Here is a 19432-nt window from a genome sequence, read left to right as displayed (position 1 = left end):
TTGGTTGGATGGTAAAAGATAATTATTTTCACCATGTATGCTATTGGATAGATGCTCACCTAGAATAGTTAATTAAACTAGAACCTGAAAACTATAACATGCAATTAAGGATCCACTCTTTACTGCTTTTCGGCAAAACAAACCCCTCAAGCCAAAAGCCTTGCATGTCTAGATAAAGGGCTAAGTATACCCTCAGTCGGGTAAGCCTTGCTGAGTATTAGAATACTCAGCCTTGCTTGTGGCTCATTTTGTTTCAGGAAATACTTTTGAAGACATGATTGCCAGTTTGACCTGGCCTTGCACTCTCCCGCCTGGTTGGTCCGTGGAGTGGGATGCGTCCCCGGCCAATGATGACAAGAACGAGTGATGTCTTGTATCGGGCTTTCTCGAGACATCCATATCGTCGTTAGCTCTCGTGTTTACTTTCCGCTAAAATAAAGGACTCTGGTGAACTTATTATATGTTGGCTTTGAAAAGTACTTTGTTAAATTTAGAACTTGGTTTGTAATTCTACTGTTAAGTTAAACTTTGTGTTGTAATATATGGTGTATTGTTGTAATCTCTGGACTCGCCTTCGCGTGAGTTATGCTGCTTTGTTCGATCCAGGTTTAAGTGGTTTTATCGGGAATTTACCCGACAGACCTCCGATGTGCTCCGTCTGCTGTGCGAGATAAATCTAATTGCCTTTGCAACGATGGTTAGCGCACTTAAGCCGGTTTATGTCGGGCGGTTCTGCCACACTCCTTTAGACGGGACGCTTCCAGACGAGATCCATCATCACTTACACTCCGGCATCCCTATTCGCCACGTTCAACCCCTCTTCTAGCAGAGACTTGGGAGCCTTCCTCCCTCTCTCGCCTTGCTTGTACCCCTACTACAACCACTCCGGGTGCAAGATAATATAGTGCCCTCGCACACCCCCTTTGCTGGACGTACGGCCCCGCGGCCGGAACTAAGATAAACTGTGCGTTACTGTGTTGTCTCTTGCATCATCATCTGGGACGAGGGAACACACAGCATTTACTAGTTGGGATCCGGCCCCCCGGGTCGGGACACGGACACATTTTCTATGAGTAGTCTTTTCATCGTTTTTGGATTGCCGAGCTCTAAAACTGAGCACAACACTTCTTTGATATTCTACAAGCATCTCCATAGAAAGTCATTAAAGAAACCACCACCAAACCTAAACTATAGGTTTTGGTCCCTCAACTTTACTCCAAGGGTCAAGTTTATTCTTTAACTCTTTAAAAGGTCAATTTAATCTCTCAATTTTTGTTTTAAGATCAAATTCATCCTTATATTAATGTGATGCTCCATAATACTATACAACTAACATGAAAAGTTCTCTTTACCCTTGGTCATTTTCTCTCCTTCACAATTTGCATGCTGAGCAATGTTGCGGAATGCTGATCAACATATGCATGATGTTCTTATATGATCTAGATTAAATTAAATATGAAAGGGTATTTTAATAAATATGAGACATAACAAGCTAGGAGAAACAACCGCTGACATATTATGTCGTATCATTGGTTAATTAATTACATCAATACAGTATTATGAGAAGAAGCTAAGGGTAAAAATGACTTGTCAGTCTCATGTTAGTAAGAAGAGCCGCATTAGCACAAGAATAAGTTTGATCTAAAAGTAAAAGTTGAGGAATTAGATTGGTCAATTTAAATATTGAGGGATCAACTTGACCCTAAGAGTAAAGTTGAGAGATCAAGATGTTTATTTTACGAATAAAAAACAGAGAAGCGAAGCACACCTGCGTTTGTGGGCTTTTCCTGCTGCGTTTGTGGGCTTCTCCTGGGCCCTCCCGACGTGCAGCGCTCGCTCGGCCGCGGCCTTCTCTCTCTCTCTCTCTCGCCCCCTTTCTCTTCTCTCTCGCTAGCTCGCTCGGTCGGCCGCCTTCTTTCCAAGCGGCGACGACAGGGGAGTGGCGCCGCCCTTGCCAGTTCTTCGTCGGGCGCTTCGCCGGCCGACAAGGTATGTCCGCCCTTCCCCTTCCTTTCCTGCTGTGGGAAATTGAACACCCAAACCCCCTAACGTGTGCTATTTGTATTCGGATCTGAGCATGGATTTTACCTACTAACTTCGATTTTTTTGCAAAATTATTGGGTTTTGTGTGCACCCATGTCCTAAACTGGGTCCGCCCCTGCTTCAGCGCAGCACCAATTTACCCGAGGTGCAGGGGGCAGTTTAGTTTGCGAACCTCTTTGGTTATTGACTTATTGTGTGCGGGGAATGTTAGCGTAGGGATTTTCCATGGCCATGGAAATTGGCAAATTGCACAGCAGCTGCTGTGGCAGCTGGGGGGATTTGAAGTAGGATTCTGTCAGCGACGTTGAATGTTCTGTTTTGTATAGCTCTTATTTGCGCCATCTCCGGCATATTAAGTGGTGATGCACTCTCAGTTATAGCTTGTCCCAGTTTATTTGATCTGGTGTGAACAGTTTATAGTGACTTGCTCCCACTGTCTGCACATCATATTTGAACGATCTGGTTCTTTCTTCCATGTAGTTCCTTTTTTTTGTTCTGCGGATACTATAACTGAAATTTCTATTTCACAGGCAGGCAGGCAGGACATGCTTCTGGTTTCACCTTGTACTTTCAAGGCAGGACCGGTGGTGATTTTATAAAGCAGCAGCCTTGTCTTGTACACTGAACATGTGGACCAACATTTTCAAAATAGTAAGCCATATCCAATGCTCCTGTTTTTTCCCCCTTTCTGTTCTGTTCAATATCCTTTTACACAACACCAAAACTTGTTAATTTGTTCCCTGTTTCATCATGCTGTGAAAATGCTTAATTTCCAGTGTTTGTTGCTGTAACTTCTTGCTAACAGATTCACTTAATATGGTTAGAAAGTCTTGCAACTTAGCCAGCTGTGCTTACTCTCTCTCTCTTTCTTTTTTTTTTGAATTTTTTTGAGCAACATAAATCATTCATAATATCTAGTTTCATTGTGTGGGAATTATATACACTCACCATTTGGAATACTTGCATGATTCTGTACTTCCTTTAAGTTATACAAATATGCTGTGACAGAAAGTAATAGCCACATCTTGAGACCTTGGAAAGTAGGAAATGCCATGAGTTTGCGACCAGAGTATTCTGCAACTCAGACCAACATTTACACTGTCAACCCCAAAAGTTGCAACCCAAATAGTTTTCCTTTTTTCTTCTTCTCGTTGGTCATTTGCAAAATGAAAAAAATTAACCACCCATGCTTTGATACCATGAATGAGTTGCTTATGCTTTATTCTTGTTTTTATGTTTTGTCCTAACAGGCGGAGCTCCAAACAGTTTCATGGTTTCAGTTTCTTCCTATCGAACCGGATGCAAGTACAACTAAAGAGAGAAGGTGCTGTAATATACCCCTGTTATGGCCTTTTGTGTTGTATCTTAATCGTTTCTGGGCACTTGTTATTTATGTTTTGAATTGTTTGCTACTTTTGTGGATCACCTGTTCCCATTTCAGTTCAAAGGCTGAGCAGAAAGATGCTCTTAATAACATTGTGCTTTCGGCATATCTTAACTTACAAAGTGAAGGCTTCCTAAGTACCTGGACGAATTCCTTTGTTGGTCCATGGGATCCATCTCAAGGAGAGCATAACCCTGGTAATAATTATATGTCGTGCCTGTTAAATGTGTATATATTTTCTTTTTTCCTTCCCCCTTAAGTTTGGGCTAAGATGATGCATACCACACAACTTTGTTATACTTACAGACGAGAAGATCAAGCTCTGGTTGTTTCTTCCTGGCCGCCACTCAGCGGTATCTGAAATGGCCCAAACTGCTGTAAACAAACTAAGAGGTTGATTCTGGCTGATGTTTCTTTTTATTGTGGCATCTTAGTGCAATGTTCCAGTGCTTATGAATTTGCCTCTTCCTGCTGCTTATTTTGATCTGTAGTTGCGTCAAATGGTTTATGGGTAGCCCCAGGCAACTCAGAAGAGGTAGCAACTGCACTGTCTCAGGCCTTAAGAAATTCTTTAGAAAGGTATTCTTGTATTTAGTTATTGTTGTAGCAAGAAATTACAGGTTGTCTGCTTTGGATTATGATATTCCCATTGGATTTTTTGTTGTTGTTGCAGATCACTAAGAGGTCTTTCCTATGCAAGATTTGGCGATGTTTTTACAAAATACAACCCCCCTACAAGAAATCAGAACAGCTTTAGGTTTGTTATCTAAGATTCCTATACTTTTATTTGCTTTTTCCTTTTTTTGCTCACTGATCACAGGATGATAAGTTGTCAATTAGAGTTCCATGCATTATTTGTTGGGGTTTGGGAGATATGCTGGCACCTTTTATCACAAACGTCAGCAAAAGTCTTTCGTTGGAATAATAGTATAAATAGTAATGGAGTCTGCTACTCTTGTATTTAAATAGGCTTTGTTTGCACTTTGTTTGAGCAGTCCTTATTGGATCAACTGACGACATTGCAACTTGACTTTTACAGTCAGCTGTTTTCCTTTCACTGTAGTGTTTGCCAATTATTTTGTGCCATTTTGTTAACTTTATTGGAGAATGTATTGGAGTGATTGTTTGATTACCTTATCCTGTGTAAATGCATGTAGCTGCAGCTGGTAGTATTCAAGGATTCTTCTTACCTTTTCCTGATTTCTTTGTTCTCATTATCATTGTTTTAGGCAAGCGCAGCCTACAGTAGAGTTTGTCTTTGCTGCCACTGAGGAAGCAATATTTGTGCACGTGGTAATATCTGCTCGGTTAGTACTCAATGCCCATGACTTTCTATTATATTGCTGATCTTCTTTACTTTATATATGTACTGATGACCCTTACTTGAAAAAATATATTCTACAAGGTACATGCGGAACCTTTGTAGTGATGACATAGAGAAAGTTCTCACTCATTCTCCTCGCTCTGTTGGTGAAGGTCTTCCAGGTACTGTTCTATTCTCGTAAGTCAATTTTATTCTCTTGCTTCTTTCATATCATTGCAGTGCTTTGAAAGACTTCTTTTTTTTTTGGGCATAACAAAAGTTCTTTAGGTTCGATTTATATGTTTGTCGTTTGACTATTGAAGTGTCCGGTTCAGCGTCCGTTTATCCCTTGCAATTCCCCAATTCCCCTAGTTCTGCACGGCTCCCCGATTGGGGCCGTGACATATGTAACAGGTGGTAACCAAGAAGCTTACAACGTACATGTATTCCCTCAATTCTAATATGTATAGTTATTCCTTGCACAGATATTAAGAAAACCTATAGCATGTACTCTGTACTATAGTCTGGCGTCTTAAATTAACTTGCCTCATCAACCACCTATGGTGACCGATGGACAAAGGAATTGGGTATTGAAAAATATAGCAAACATTTAATAAGGTAAGCGTATGTAGGTTTGTCTCTTCTTGAAATCCTATATCAGCAAACAAAAAAGAACACTTTTGGCAAGCTAAAACAACCACCGGAAAAGGACAGAGATAGTTATCTAATGTACCCACCACTCGACTTACAAGGATATATCCCTTCATGTTCATACTATCGTGATCGGAGAAGTTGTCATTGGAAATATTGGTTGTCTTTTTTTTTTCTCGAACACGCAGGAGAGCTGCGCACCTTTGTATTAAGAGAGAAAGAGCGGTCCACTTACATGAACATTCCACACCTTGGACCAGAGTGAGGAACCTACAGTTGTAGGAAAAGACTATTACATGAAAACCCCCCTTTTAGGACCAGACCACAAACACGACCAGGTACTAGTCCTGCACCATGCCCATCTCGCGGCTTAAGAGCAAGCCTAATAACTACACCTGTTTGCCGGCGTATCGAGCTCCAGCTCACCCGAGCTGCCGAGCTCGTGGGTGGCGGACCCCACCGATTTTTGGTGCTCAGCTGCGACGTGGAAGGATGGGAGTGGGAAAGAGGTCTGCACAGTGCATTTCGCCTGCTACAGTGCCGCCGTCTCACGAGTCGCTCGTTCTTTTCTCTCTGCTCCCCGTCGGATCTCGCCGGCTCCCCGCCGACTAGTATACTTGCTCTAAGGCAGCAAGGCTCTTAGCCCCCGAGAATTGACAAAGGTGAGATTCATCTTTAAAGGCTTGCACCGCCGCCTGCAGGTTTGGAGACACCCCCTCAAAAACACATGCATTCCTATGTTTCCATAGGGTCCAGGCTCCAAGAATGCAAAAGGAGTTAAATCCCTGTGTTGTTTCTGAAGCTTCCTCTCAGCTTTTGCCCACCATTCTGTGAAGAATATTGGTTGTCTAAGCAGGACTAGTTATCTTTGGATTTTGTCTTCAAATAGGCCATTTAATTCTAAATAATTCTTTAGAGTATAGATGGTTTTACTAGATTTTCTGTTTGCTCAAGTTATCAAGAGATTTGAAAATTTGGTTGATGTGTAATTTCACTTTTCTCAGTTGTTTTCATCATTTATGGTTGAAATGTTGCAGTTGTTGTTGCTCCTAGTGGAATGCTGGGCAGGCTTGTCGGCTGTTGTCCAAGTGATCTTGTGAGACAAGTATATCCAAGGTATTTCAGAAGAAACCTATTTTTTTGTGATTTTATCACATTAAGCTGCATTCTGCATTCTAAATGTGCCACAATATTCTCATGAAAATGAAAATATTTAAATCCCTACTGGTGAGTGAGACTTGTTTGGTGCGCCTTTTGGATGATTGTAATTTTATCTACAAACAAGCACTTGTATAAGTTTTGTTAGATTTTCCTATGAAGGGTATTTCATTATGATTTTTCTTTGAAGATACCATATCAACAGACAGTTCATTTCGACCCTGTTGTCTCACGTTAAGTTTCTTTAACAATTTCAGCAAATCCTCGGCAGCTAGTTTGCCAGGTTTTACCCAACCTACTGTATGTCAGCTGAGAGGCCAAAGTTATTATGTTGAAGTTGCACTTGGCTTTCCTGCTGCTTCAGCTGACAAAGTTTCTGAATCAGAACATATTCAGATTAAAAAAGAAATGGATTCAGCGAAGGACTCTCAGTTGGGTGTTGATGGACAGCGAAAGGTAGAATCACCTGATAGCCTTCCAGTTCTTGAGAGGACATTCATTTACCCACCTGAGGCTGTTTTGGTACCTATGGTCCATCAAGCATTCGTTCGTTTTTCTAGCAAAAGGTACTAGGCTTACTCTAATTTTCTTGCTATGACTGTAGAATGGATGGGTTATATCCTGTTCTTTGCAGAATGTGTTTACAGGGCCTGCTGGGAGGTTCATTATGGGAGGCATGGCCATTCTGGAATTTTTCTCCATCTTCTTACTTTCAGAACAGGTAAGAATTATTTCTCTCTTTGGGTTCTCTTTGATACTAAAGCGAGAATTAATTATTGGTTGTGACTTTTGAGCATGTTTGTCCAGTCATGATGTTGTCTATAAGTTGAGGAGCTTTATGAAAATCAAGCACTTACAAAGAAATTTATTGCACTTGTTGCACATGCACCCTAATCATGTGTTGTACGCATTCCAGATCCTCTTTAAACAATTTTTTGTTTGGCTGGATTAGTTTTTCTTTCTAAAACCTCTGTTTGAAATCGTTGACCGTAGCATTTTATCTGGAGCCCAATCAAAAACTTGCATTTTGATCTTGTGCAATACTTCTATTCCCTCATATTGTTGTATATTTTGGAGAAGCTACCGATGAGCCTTTGCTAACCTTTACCCTCTCTTTCTAACTGTCTTTTGCTGTGTGCTCCTGATTCAAAAAGAATCTAAACTAGGGATAATCGACTGAATCAGTATTAGGATCACCACATACTTTTCTGTTTTTTTCCTGTAAGTTGAGCTATCAGCTAGAAGATGGCCCAGCTTGGTCTACATTCTCCCCAGATCCTGAAACAGTCAGCGTTTAATTTAGTCTTTGGTGAAAACTCAATACAAAGATGAAAATTTGCAATGTAAACACGATGTTCTTATTAAGTTTTGCACGGGCAGGGTGTGAACTTGTTATTATATTTATGGTATCCTTTGTGCACGGATCATCAGTTACCAAGTACATCCGAGATCTCTTTACAGCTGTATATACTTTTTGCCAATATAACATCGTTTATATACCCTAATGTTTTTGCAAAAAATAATATAATTCTATAATTTGAATTTATTTTTCCCATTGATCATCAACCCAAGAAATAGTACTAAAAGCTGTTCTATATGACATCTCCTTTGTTTCTTTTAATATGTTCTGGTTGTAACCTCTGTTCTGTCTATGATTTCTCCTACTTGAATTGGTGTGTTATGTTAACAGCTCTTTCCTCGGATCTTCTCGTGGACTTGGAGTGAATTCTAATTTTCTGAGACTAAGAAGAAAAAAGAACAAGTGCAACGGCACGGCTAGTAGTATTAGTAGTGTGAGTAGCACTTCTGATGGAAGTGAACGTGCAGTTACTACTGAAGGCGATCTTTTAGCTGATGCTGACTCTATGGCATGCCGTCAGTCTGATATGCCTTCCAACAACGATAATGCCGGTAGCAAGATGGTACTGTATTCGTTTCTTTCTTCACTTAATATTTTAGTATACTGAGTTGACCTTTTTTCTGTTTTTGTGCTAGCGAACTGGTGTTGGTTTTCTTTTTATTTCTTTTTTGATAAGGTATAGTATTGAGATTTTTGTAGCTACATACTTGTTGACAGAAGACTATCCAAGTAAACATTGTCACTATTTGTCAAGCATCTTTGAATGAAGCACAAATGCAAAAGATATAACATGTCAACAGTTTTTCTACTTCTTGTAAATACATAATTCTTTAACTAATAAATAGTTAGTGTGAGTACACATTCTTCTTTTTATTTCTGCTGAGCTATTTACGCCATCGCATGATTATTTTCTGAAGTATTCTTTAACTGTGCACAATAATGTGAGAAAGATGTGACCTACTTAATATATTCATAATTTTGTTTTGAAAGTACATGACCTTTGAGTAATAGATGATCTAATAAATATTGGTGGCAGTTAAAACGAAAAACAAAGCAGGATAGTAACAGATAAATGGAGTCCTTTTACATATTTTATATTTCACTACATGACAGAATGCAGTTCATAGAAGCCTACATATCTACTCACATAGAACCTTACATTTTTTTTCCTCTAAAAAAGAGCCAGAACCATCTAGGAGCAGCTTGGCCACTTTGTATTTAGAAAAGATAGGCACCCAAATTTGAGCTGAAGATGACTTGAATTTGGATGATGATGTTGTACACCCACTTCTCGACTGTTCTGAACCAGACCAGATTAAAACGGGCGTATCCAGTGCCGTAGGCTTCTTGCACTGCGCGGGGTCTGGGGAAGGGTTGTTTTAAGCACCAAGCCTTTCCCACACAAATGTGCAGAGGCCTTCCAGTTACAGACGTTAGGCTCTACCGCTGCACCAGGCCCTCCCTTCGAACTAGGCCAGATTCCTGCATATAAATGTTTTGTTTTACTATAATATGCATGCAACTATAGATCTGCCTGGACCTCTGTTTAGATAAAACACTGACTTCCCCCATTTATTTGTTCCATTGATACCTGAACAAATCTCTGTTTTGCATGTTGCACTATTGACACTGTTGATATCTTAACCTTTTCTTAATACTGGCCTTATAGGCAGTACTGCACAATCATAGTGTTGTGGTACTCTGTACATGGATGTAAGGACATCATAGTAATCGTGATGCTTTGTGTAAGCAGGTATCCAAGCGTTCCCATTCTGAAATAATGGAGGTTTCTTCTCATGCTGGCAAAGATGTCAGTGAAAATGTACAAGGCACAAATGGTCAAGTTGGGCGCCCTTGGGGCTGGGATGATGAGGGTGTTGTGATGGACATCAATATACTTCTCTCAGAGTTTGGAGATTTTAGCGACTTCTTTCAAGAAGAGGAGTTAGATTTTGGTGAGGTAGGCATTCTATATTCTTCATGTAGTATGTTGATTCTACACAACATTTCAGATGCCCAGTCCATTTTAATTCTGGTAAATATGTTATTAATCTCAATCTGCTAACTGCAATAAACTGTATTGGCTCCTGCATTTGCATTTTATGCTGCCGTGCTGGTGCACTAATTTTATGAAGGAAGTTTACTATTGCTACCCTGTCTAGATTGTAACCAACAACTTCACTACTGCTTTTATAAGTGTGTGGGTTATAACTAATGGCCTCTGTTGAAGTTATAACCAATGGGTTATATGTGTGTGTCATAACTTAGATGCGTTGAAGTTGAAGCATGTAGTTGTCATGTCATAAAATTAGAAGCATATCACATAAGTATTCTATAAGGATTTAGCATGTTACCTGTGGTGAGGGGAAATACGCTGCCTGAGTGCCCTATGATGACATTTATGGCTGTTTAGATTACCATATTTCTGATTGACCTGCAAAGTAGCATTGATCCATGTAACTAAAATTCCATTTCATATAGCCTCCAGGTACTGCTGAATCACAAGCTCTAGTGATTCCTGCTTCCAACTGTGGAGATGTCACATTCACAGATAGTCCATCCACAGCAATGGATATCCCTGAACAAAGACTTTCTCCTGTTGGTTTCACATCTTTGGATGCGTTTGACCACCAAATTATGGCCCCTGCTCAGGATGCTGTTTCTAAAGTTCAAGAACCTCAGAAAGATATTGCAACACCTGCACAGTCCCAGTCGTTAGTTTTATCATCTGGAAGATTTGATTATCTTACCAAGGCTGAAGCAATGCTCACATTTGCTCCAGAATATGCAGCTGTTGAAGTTTCTGTTGCTGAGATGCCAGCATCTTTGTTTACAAATCCGTACTTGCCCAGATCAAAGAAACCAGGCAGTTCTAGTTTTAGTTCAAGAGTTTATTCATATGATGTCACACAGAGTTCTCAAATCGAGCCTGCAGGAGACAAGCCTGAGAAGCCTTCTAAACTAACATCTGGTAATCCTTTACGTGATGTTGATTCATCAAACTTATACACACTTGTCGAAGGTAGGAAGAAAGAGAGTGAGAAGAGCTTAAACAGTACCGACATACAGCCAAGTAAGGGAGAAACATCACCACCTATTTCTGGTGTGACTTCATTTAGTTCTTCTCTTGTTTCACAAAAGAAGAGTGACAGCATGTTTAATGCCGGGTATTTTCTGCTATCTATGAAGACTGCTCTTGCAACTGAAATTGAATGCATCACCTTCCAGGCTGCCTTGTGCAGAATTAGGCATACCCTATTGTCTTTGAGAAGCAAGGCGTCTGCTGAGTTTAGCAGCACAATGTCTAGTTTTATGCAGACAGATGTCAGCAATAAATCAGACCTCACCCCCAAGTATGACATAAGAAAGAAAGAAATGATGCCCATAAGGTTGTCCAGTGATGTTGAGCATGAAACTCATGACAGATCCTTGATGGAAAGTGTGGGAGTTTGGAGGCCGGTTGTTACTCCTAAAGGGTCAAACTCCCTTGAGCCTTTGTCTGCTAAAACATTAACTGGTGCAAGCCCAAGTCTGTCTATGCAAAGGCAGCCTGTTGTGGATCTTCTCTTTGCCATGGCATTACTTGTTCAACAATCTACTTCATTTGTTGATATTTCACTTGATATGGATGATGGGGATGGTTCCTTTTTCTGGCTTTCCCTGGATGAGCAAAAGAGACGTGGGTTTTCTTGTGATCCTTCAATGGTTCATGCTGGCTGTGGTGGTCTATTAGGAACATGCCATTCGAAGGATTGTGCTGGTGTTGATTTAGTTGATCCACTTTGTGCTGAGGTAAAATCTTGTACTCACCCATTTCTTTTCATAATCTCTGAGTCTGATAGTTGTGCTGTACATTGTTTCTCCATGTTCCAATATTAATGTTCAATCTCTTTCTGGTACAGGTTTCAGAGTCATCCATGTTTAGCTTGTTGCAGTCAGATATAAGGACAGCTCTCAAATCTGCCTTTGGAAACATGGATGGCCCATTATCAGTGATTGATTGGTGCAGAGGTCGAAGCAATCCAGCTGAGTCAGCAGCTTCGGGAGATGCCTACTCTTTTCAGTACTCCACTGGTGATATCCGGGAGTCATCAAGCACTACGTCCATTGGTGGAGATTCAATGAGCCCACCTCAGCCAACCAGTAGCAACCGAGGTATGCCTGCTGTGGCTTGTTCTATGAACTTGATAATTCTGTTCAAATATAATATTGCCATAAGGGGAAGAGACCATGATTTCACAGGAGACTGGGTGTCAATGCAGGCACTTCAGAGCTGGAGCACCAGAAGGGATATCACCGTGTCAGACCAACCATTGCTGTCCTCCCTTCACCTTCTGTGCTTGTCGGGTTGTGTACCTTTTCTTCCATGATTTTTTTTTTCTCTGATATAAGCATGTATATATATCTGCATGAGTTACTGATGCAAGTATTGAAACTGCAGTTACCAGGATGATTGGTTGAAAGCCTCGGTGAATGGTCTTAAGACTTGGGAGAAAGCTCCTTTTGAGCCTTATGCCTCGCCCAAGCCTGTAAGATTAGCTTGGTGATGTTCTACCACCCCCTTCCCTCCCTCCACTCCCCTTCCCTCCCTCCACTCCCCTTATCTGCTTTTGGGGAAACAGAAGCTTCTGCTAATAGGGCCTAGCTACTTAAAAAAACACCATTCTATTTAACACTGTTTCTGAGCCATAGCATTGCCAGATTGGTAAATATTTTTCTCATAGTGCAAGTGGCACAACATGGCAACATGCAACATTACATTCCCCAATTACAGTTAGTGGCTCTAGATTATTATATTTGCCCATTGTTTTGGTGGCTCATAAATTTCTCATTTGTTCTCTCGTATAGGTTACTTACTATGCACTTTGCCCCGATATTGATATGCTTACTTCAGCAGCCACTGATTTTTTCTTGCAGCTTGGAACAGGTAAGTGCCATTTTTCTTCTTGCTTCAGAATTTCATTAGTTATGGTTCAAGAATATATCGCCGATAGAAGTTACTCCTGTTGAGTCCATTCCTAAATAGCTGTCACTTAAGAATATATGCACCCTAAAAGTAAAATTTTGAGTGCTTTAAGTGTGTATGCTTTTTACATGGAAATAATTGATACTTAAAACTCAAAGAGGGCACTCATTTAACTGATTCTTTTCTATGCACGTAAAGTTATCGTTAGCATAAAAAACAGATGCCATCACGAACACGAAATGCTGATCCCTTCCCTGTGACAACACAACTGATGTAAAGAGATAATTGTCACTCCAGCAGATTCTCATCTTAAGCAAGTTTTAAATCTCCAAACCTTCATTCTAGTTCATTATGATGCAGCATGCTTTTGATTGTGGCTTGTATTAATTTTGAGTTGTTGTAGTTTATGAAGTTTGCAAACTGGGAACTCATTCACCACAAAACAGTGGAGGACAAATGGAACTGTCTCCGGGAAAATATTTGCCTTCAGGACTTGTTCTAGTTGAGTGTCCTGATCAGTTGAAGAAGGTTGGCAACAACTACTTAAGTCCCATCAGTTCGATAAGTGACTATCTTCTAGCTTTTTCGAAACATTGGAGTGTGAAAAGCTTTGTGACATCTGTGTCGAGGATACTCAGGGATATAAAACTCACTTCAAGCATCTCTACAAATCAAAAAGAGAGCAGTAGTGGACCTTGCACTGTAAGTCCCTTTTTCATTTTGTTCCTTTTCCATCGATTTGATTCACATTCTTATGTTCATGTTTTCCTTTTGCTCCATCTTGACTAATTGGCTAATGTTTTGCAACTTTGCGCTGCCTTTGTCCTTTTCCTTTTTCAAAATAATTTAACGTCAGGAATTTGCCAAATGGAAAAGAGAACTAGCTATATTTAGTTTAAGTGTTCCTTTAATCAGATATAATAGGTTTCAGTTGTCTTTGTTTGGTAATATTAATCTTCTTTTGGATGCTCTATAATGATTTTCATCTGTACTATTAGGTATAAACATTTTGAGATGTTTTTGTTTTATGTTACAATATGCTCCTTACATTGACTGTAGATTTTGTTACTTTCATCTGTGTAAACATAACTTATCTACTCTTTTGGTCCTACTATGACCAGGGAAGACCAGGGAAGGGCTCATCCGGTTTAATGGATAAGTGCCAGTGTTCTAATATTCACTCCCTAGAAATTAGGCAGCGCACAATATATTATGCATCTATTGTCAATAATTCACTTAACACAGATAGAAACTCTAGTTTTCTAGAGAAATATGCTGTGCAATCTTTGGTATGAGTTGGCACAGATGGAGTAAAGTTGGTTTGGAAAGCTGGATCAAGAATGAGGATTCCAGCTAACTAGAAAAGAGGAGCAGAATTAAGTTAAAGTTGAGTCCAAGTTAAGCTGAGTTCAATTTAAGAAAATTCAGAAGGCCAAGATAGTGTGATTTCAGTGTGAGGAGGACTTAGTGATCTAAAGTCATATAAGAGTTGTCTATGTAATAAATTTGATCAAATAACTTCTCCTTTTGAACTGCCATTCCCCAACTCATCGTTGTTTTTCTGATCTATCTCTATCCTTACTACCCTCGTCTAATTACATACCAAGGCACCTAACCTAGGTGCTGGACAGTGGTGTCAATGCTTGCTGGTTCGACATTCTTTGTAGCAAAGCAGACCCACGAGGCCACGACATATTCCTCACGATATGTTAACGGGCAATGTAAATTTGAACCTAATGATCATGTTTTTCCTGGACATGGAAATGATTAAACTCTTTATTTTACTTTTAACATCATGTTCCATGCAATTCTTGCCTCATCATGGTTTTGATGTGATACATGTTTTACCTGGTAGTGTTGTGGACTAAAAGGGCTAGGTCTTGTTTCGAAGGTCTGGGATGACCCAGGAACCCGAATTATCCATGTGGAACTTTATTCGATTTCCACATGGATGGATTTGGTTCCATCTGAGACCATCCAACCAAGGTGCCGGCATTGCAGTCAATATCATCTTGTTAGGTCATATATTCATGTCTTGTATTTCTACATTCCCAGATGTGTAAGGGGTTTTGTGTATATTTCACACAGTATGCATTTGGTTCTAGAGCCCTCATAATGGATGCAATGCTATTCTCACGTGGTAATTATTCACTTTTTTTTGACACCAGCAATCCTTTATCTGTGCAGGTAATTTATGTGGTCTGCCCATTTCCAGATCCCTGCGCAATTCTACAGACACTAGTAGAATCTTCTGTTGCTCTTGGATATGTTATTTCATCCCCGGAGAGGGAAAGGAAGTCACTGTATTTCCAGGTTGCCAAAGCACAAAACAGCAGTGCTTCTGCAGATGAAGCATCGGCATCAAATGTTGTAATGCTATCTGGGTTCAGTATACCTAAGCTCGTGTTGCAGATTGTTACTATTGAAACGTTACTGAGAATTGATAAGTCAAGCAATGAGCTTGCTGTTTTGAAGGACATAGCATTCACAGTGTATAACAAGGCCCGGCGAATCCCACGAGCTGTTTCCACAAACGACATGTTTCAGTCACCTACTTATTTGGGTAGATCTCAGTCTATGATGATGCATGTTACATCGCCTGCTCCTACACTTTGGAAAGAATGCTTAGTTCCTCGGATGTCTGGACCAACTCTCCCTCGAGAGACAGATTTTGATGCACCCATGAGGTCAGCAACATGGGATAACTCATGGCAGCCTGCTCGTGCTGGAGGACTGCTGGACCCAAGTAAGATCCCAGATTTATTTGCTCAAGATGATAGGAAGTATGCTTTTGAGCCACTTTTCATACTAGCAGACCCTGGGTCTGTTGATCCTAATGCTTCAATGGAATCGTCAAAATCTGGAGCAGATGCTGGTGGCAGCGGGGTTTATGGATCAATCTCAGGAAGCACCTCTGATAGTGGTGTGAGCCCTCTACTCGATGGATCTGAGAGTGACAGAGCAGCAAGTCTCCATTGCTGCTATGGTTGGACTGAGGACTGGCGATGGTTAGTATGCATCTGGACAGATGCTAGAGGAGAGTTATTGGATAGCCTAATATTTCCTTTTGGTGGTATTAGTAGCCGCCAAGACACTAAAGTTCTCCAAAGTCTTTTCATTCAAATTCTGCAGCAAGGTTGTCAAATAATGTCGTCTTCACCTGAGGCTAGCAATATGCGACCAAGAGATGTCATAATAACTCGTACTGGAGGTTTTCTTGAACTGGAAATTCAAGGTACTTACTGTTTTTGTCATAAACTCATTTTTTAAGAAAACAATGTGTGATTATCTAATATATTTGTATGCAGAATGGCAAAAGGCAATATATTCTTTTGGTGGTAATGAGGTCAAGAAGTGGCCTGTGCAGTTACGGCGATCCATACCTGAGGGTATTTCATCTAATTCTAATGGTCCTACACTCCAGCAGCAAGACATGACATTGATTCAAGATAGAAACATGCCTTCCTCACCAAATCCTTTGTATAGTCCTCATTCAAAAGCAAGTTACATGAAAGGTGGACTTGGACAATCAGGCAACAAAAAGCAGATCCTAGTGGAACAAACTGGGATGGACAGTTCAAGGGGTTCACTGCACTTAGTTCGGAGCATCAGTTTGGTTGCAGTTTCCCAAGATCATTCATTGCATCTCACATGTCAAGCAGATCTGTTGACCCGGCCTGCTTCTGGTAAGCACCACCTGTGTATATACCTTCATACATGAATATACAAGATAACACTTTGTGCCTATTTGATGTTGGAATTTATTCAATGAGGCATTTTCTTTCAACACTGAATAATTACTAGTAACTTATTGACCATATCTTGTCCATAACATCACTTTTTTAAGATTAGTTGCTTAAAAATAGTTTTAACCTACAACAATGTATTGCTGTGCTGCATGGTATAAATGAATTAGCAAACTCCTCCTGTGTCTGTAAGGAAATCAATAATAAAAGAGAGAATCACATTTATTAAGCTGTCAAATTATGACATCTTTTACAGGTGAAGGCAATCAAGGTGGCAGTGGTACTTCAAGTTACTTGGAAGGTTTCACTCCAGTTAAGTCCATTGGGTCAATGCCAGCATCACATTCATATCTCCTAGTTCCTTCTCCAAGTATGAGATACCTTTCTCCGGCAACATTACAGCTCCCGACATGCCTGACATCAGAATCTCCACCGCTTGCCCATCTATTGCACAGCAAAGGGACTGCAATTCCTTTGGCAATGGGCTACATCATCTCCAAAGCCATCCCACCCATAAGAAGGGACTCTGCACAGGTTACCAGGGAGGATCGGCCCTCTGTTCTCTCGGTTAGCATCATTGATCACTATGGGGGCAGCATTGGCACAGTTCAAGAAAAGATGAGTCGAGGCTCTGGTGGCAGCAACATGAGCAAGCAGGCAAGAAACTTCACTCAGGAGACATCGACTAGAGACTATGAGATGGAGATGCATAATGTGCTGGAAACTGTAGCCGCCGAGCTTTACTCCCTTTCCTGGTTGACAGTAAGCCCGGTCTACACGGAAAGGCGCACTGCTCTGCCCTTCCACTGTGACATGGTCCTAAGGTTGAGGCGGCTTCTGCACTATGCTGATCGGCATCTAACTCAACCAGCAGAGAAGGGAGAGAGGGCTTAGAGGAGTGACTAATTGGGGTGTAGATGTCACACAGGAAAATTAGGGCTAGATGGTGCTCAAATCCAAGTGTCTGCGTGTATGTATTTAGGTAGGTAGGTGAGGGCACACCGACGAGCTCTCTGGCCCGATTTTGCGTTGATAGTGGGTGATAACTCTAATTTGTTGGGTTGAGGATGTAATTAAGTGTGTGGAACGGGCTGATACCTCTCCCTTGATTAAATGTAATTTTGTTTGTAACATCTTTTTTGTTTGATAGATTGTGCCCTTGGTATGCGGAGCTATTAGTTTGTAAATCTTCATCTCTTGTTAACGGTTGCTGCTGTCATTTCTTTCCCTTAATTTCCCCTGGTATTTTGCCAGCCGGGTTGCCATGCAAAAGGCGCATTCAATTTTGAGTCCAATTTCGAGGGGAAATCGATCTGTTAAAGCTCCTTTTCACTTCACATTAATAGCTCATTTTCTAATTTCACATCTTATACACATAGTACTAAGAAGTCGATTTGGTTTGTCCTGTTGCAGATCGTGCTAGTAAATTCTTGTTCATGGTTTGTTCTTGTGGGACCAGGAATTGGCGGATGCAATCATGCAAGTTCATGGTTCTTTGACTCGGACATAGACTTCTTCAAAATACAATATTAACTATTATTTGTTCGAAAAACTATCATTTAATATAAATTATTTGTAAGAAAAAGGAAAACATTGATAAAACTACATTTTAAGACAAAAACCGCTCGTAACATTTTTAATATCTAAGTTTAGCACATAAAAAGTTACTTGTAACTAAAGCTTAGAATGACATGCCCACCCTCTAGATAAACCTGCAAGTTCGATATTTGCTGCGGTTGTACTAGTCAATAGTGGCCACTTCTATTACTCAAATGAGGTTGATACATTCTCATGTCCTGGTCTAGCAGATCTGCTCTTCTTTTTTCTTCTTCCTGTCCCATGGATTCCTCGTTTTGCAAATTAAAAGACCAGTCAAGTATTTCTATAAAAATAAAATATATCTGGCAGCCAAAAACTCTATAATGGGGCATTTCCTTGCCAGTAAATCTTTGGTACTTGTCTTGTTTAGAAACCCCTGAATCACGCACGGTGGTCTCTTTAGCGACCATTCATCACGACTAAAAACAATCCTTGGCCATCACATTTTATATTAGTTTACTTGATCACTATTCACTAGGGACGTTAACTATGTTTTATAACATGAAAGCTTACTATTGTAACACATCCTTTATACTATTTTCATCTATCACACACAACCAGGGGCGGATCTAAAGGGGGGCTAGGGGGGATTAAGCCCCCCTACCTCCCTAAGACCCATGGATACCCCCCCTAAGCCCTCTTTTAATTTTTTGGAAGAAACAATGAAGAGGAAGAGGAGAGGAAGAAGAAGAGAAGGAGAGGAAGAAGAAGAGAGTGAATATGAGCCCTCCCTACATTTTTGAGCTAGATTCGCCACTACACACAACCTGTAATAGTTATTATGATGATTGCATTAAAACGTTTGGTTCAAGCACAACAAGAGTAGATCCCATCGCATGGCAGGCTACCTGATTGATGAACCAAAGTTGACTTTTTAAAGTAGCCCAATCTGATTAGTGCACTATGCAGGTCGAGCTAAGATTTTAGTCATGCATGCAATGTGTATAAAATTGGGGTGGGCTCGAACCAAATAACGCTGTCAAAATCTGACCCATCTCGAAAAATACCATAGGCCCGATTCAACTAATAATCACAAGGTTGGACTATAAGGCCCAGAGTCAGTCTATGCTCAATCTAATAATAACATTGCTCGAGAAATTATACTTTGATATCATCGATCGAACTACTTGCACCAATGCCTTGTTTGGTAGCTAAGGTTGACGATTTTTGTGCATTATCACAATTGGTTGTTAGTACTCCATCCGTTCTAAAATATAAATTA

The 19432-nt window shown here is 40.4% G+C and overlaps 1 protein-coding gene across 3 annotated transcripts; it reads left to right on the top strand.

The window, feature by feature from the left end:
• Positions 1-1827: 1827 nt before the first annotated feature.
• Positions 1828-17809, top strand: LOC120669888 (mediator of RNA polymerase II transcription subunit 13-like). Of its 3 annotated transcripts, none has more exons than XM_039949773.1 (23): positions 1828-1989; positions 2574-2694; positions 3294-3367; positions 3485-3624; positions 3734-3820; positions 3919-4006; positions 4101-4184; positions 4657-4734; positions 4833-4912; positions 6419-6497; positions 6797-7105; positions 7174-7260; positions 8230-8461; positions 9653-9859; positions 10381-11691; positions 11802-12054; positions 12162-12246; positions 12341-12428; positions 12748-12826; positions 13269-13567; positions 15053-16100; positions 16174-16551; positions 16868-17809. In XM_039949773.1, the coding sequence occupies exons 2-23, from the start codon at positions 2671-2673 to the stop codon at positions 17503-17505; spliced, it is 5748 nt and encodes a 1915-aa protein (XP_039805707.1). In that variant the 5' UTR covers positions 1828-1989; positions 2574-2670; the 3' UTR covers positions 17506-17809. The 3 variants fall into 3 exon arrangements, with proteins under 3 accessions (XP_039805707.1, XP_039805708.1, XP_039805709.1); XM_039949774.1 differs by having other exon boundaries at positions 1853-1989; positions 2578-2694; positions 16868-17505; XM_039949775.1 differs by having other exon boundaries at positions 1867-1990; positions 2571-2694; positions 16868-17505.
• Positions 17810-19432: the final 1623 nt, after the last annotated feature.

Source organism: Panicum virgatum, chromosome 4N (assembly GCF_016808335.1).
Source record: "Panicum virgatum strain AP13 chromosome 4N, P.virgatum_v5, whole genome shotgun sequence".
Taxonomy (NCBI): domain Eukaryota; kingdom Viridiplantae; phylum Streptophyta; class Magnoliopsida; order Poales; family Poaceae; genus Panicum; species Panicum virgatum.
Note: the sequence above shows the minus strand (reverse complement) of the source record. Positions and strands in the feature narration are given on the sequence as shown.

Bases quoted from the DNA above. Each gene is read 5' to 3' on its own strand.
- LOC120669888 (XM_039949773.1), top strand. From the start codon at position 2,671: ATGTGGACCAACATTTTCAAAATA. The intron at 3,368-3,484 runs GTGCTGTAATAT...TTCCCATTTCAG, and splicing joins AGTACAACTAAAGAGAGAAG to TTCAAAGGCTGAGCAGAAAG. The intron at 11,692-11,801 runs GTAAAATCTTGT...TTTCTGGTACAG, and splicing joins TTGATCCACTTTGTGCTGAG to GTTTCAGAGTCATCCATGTT.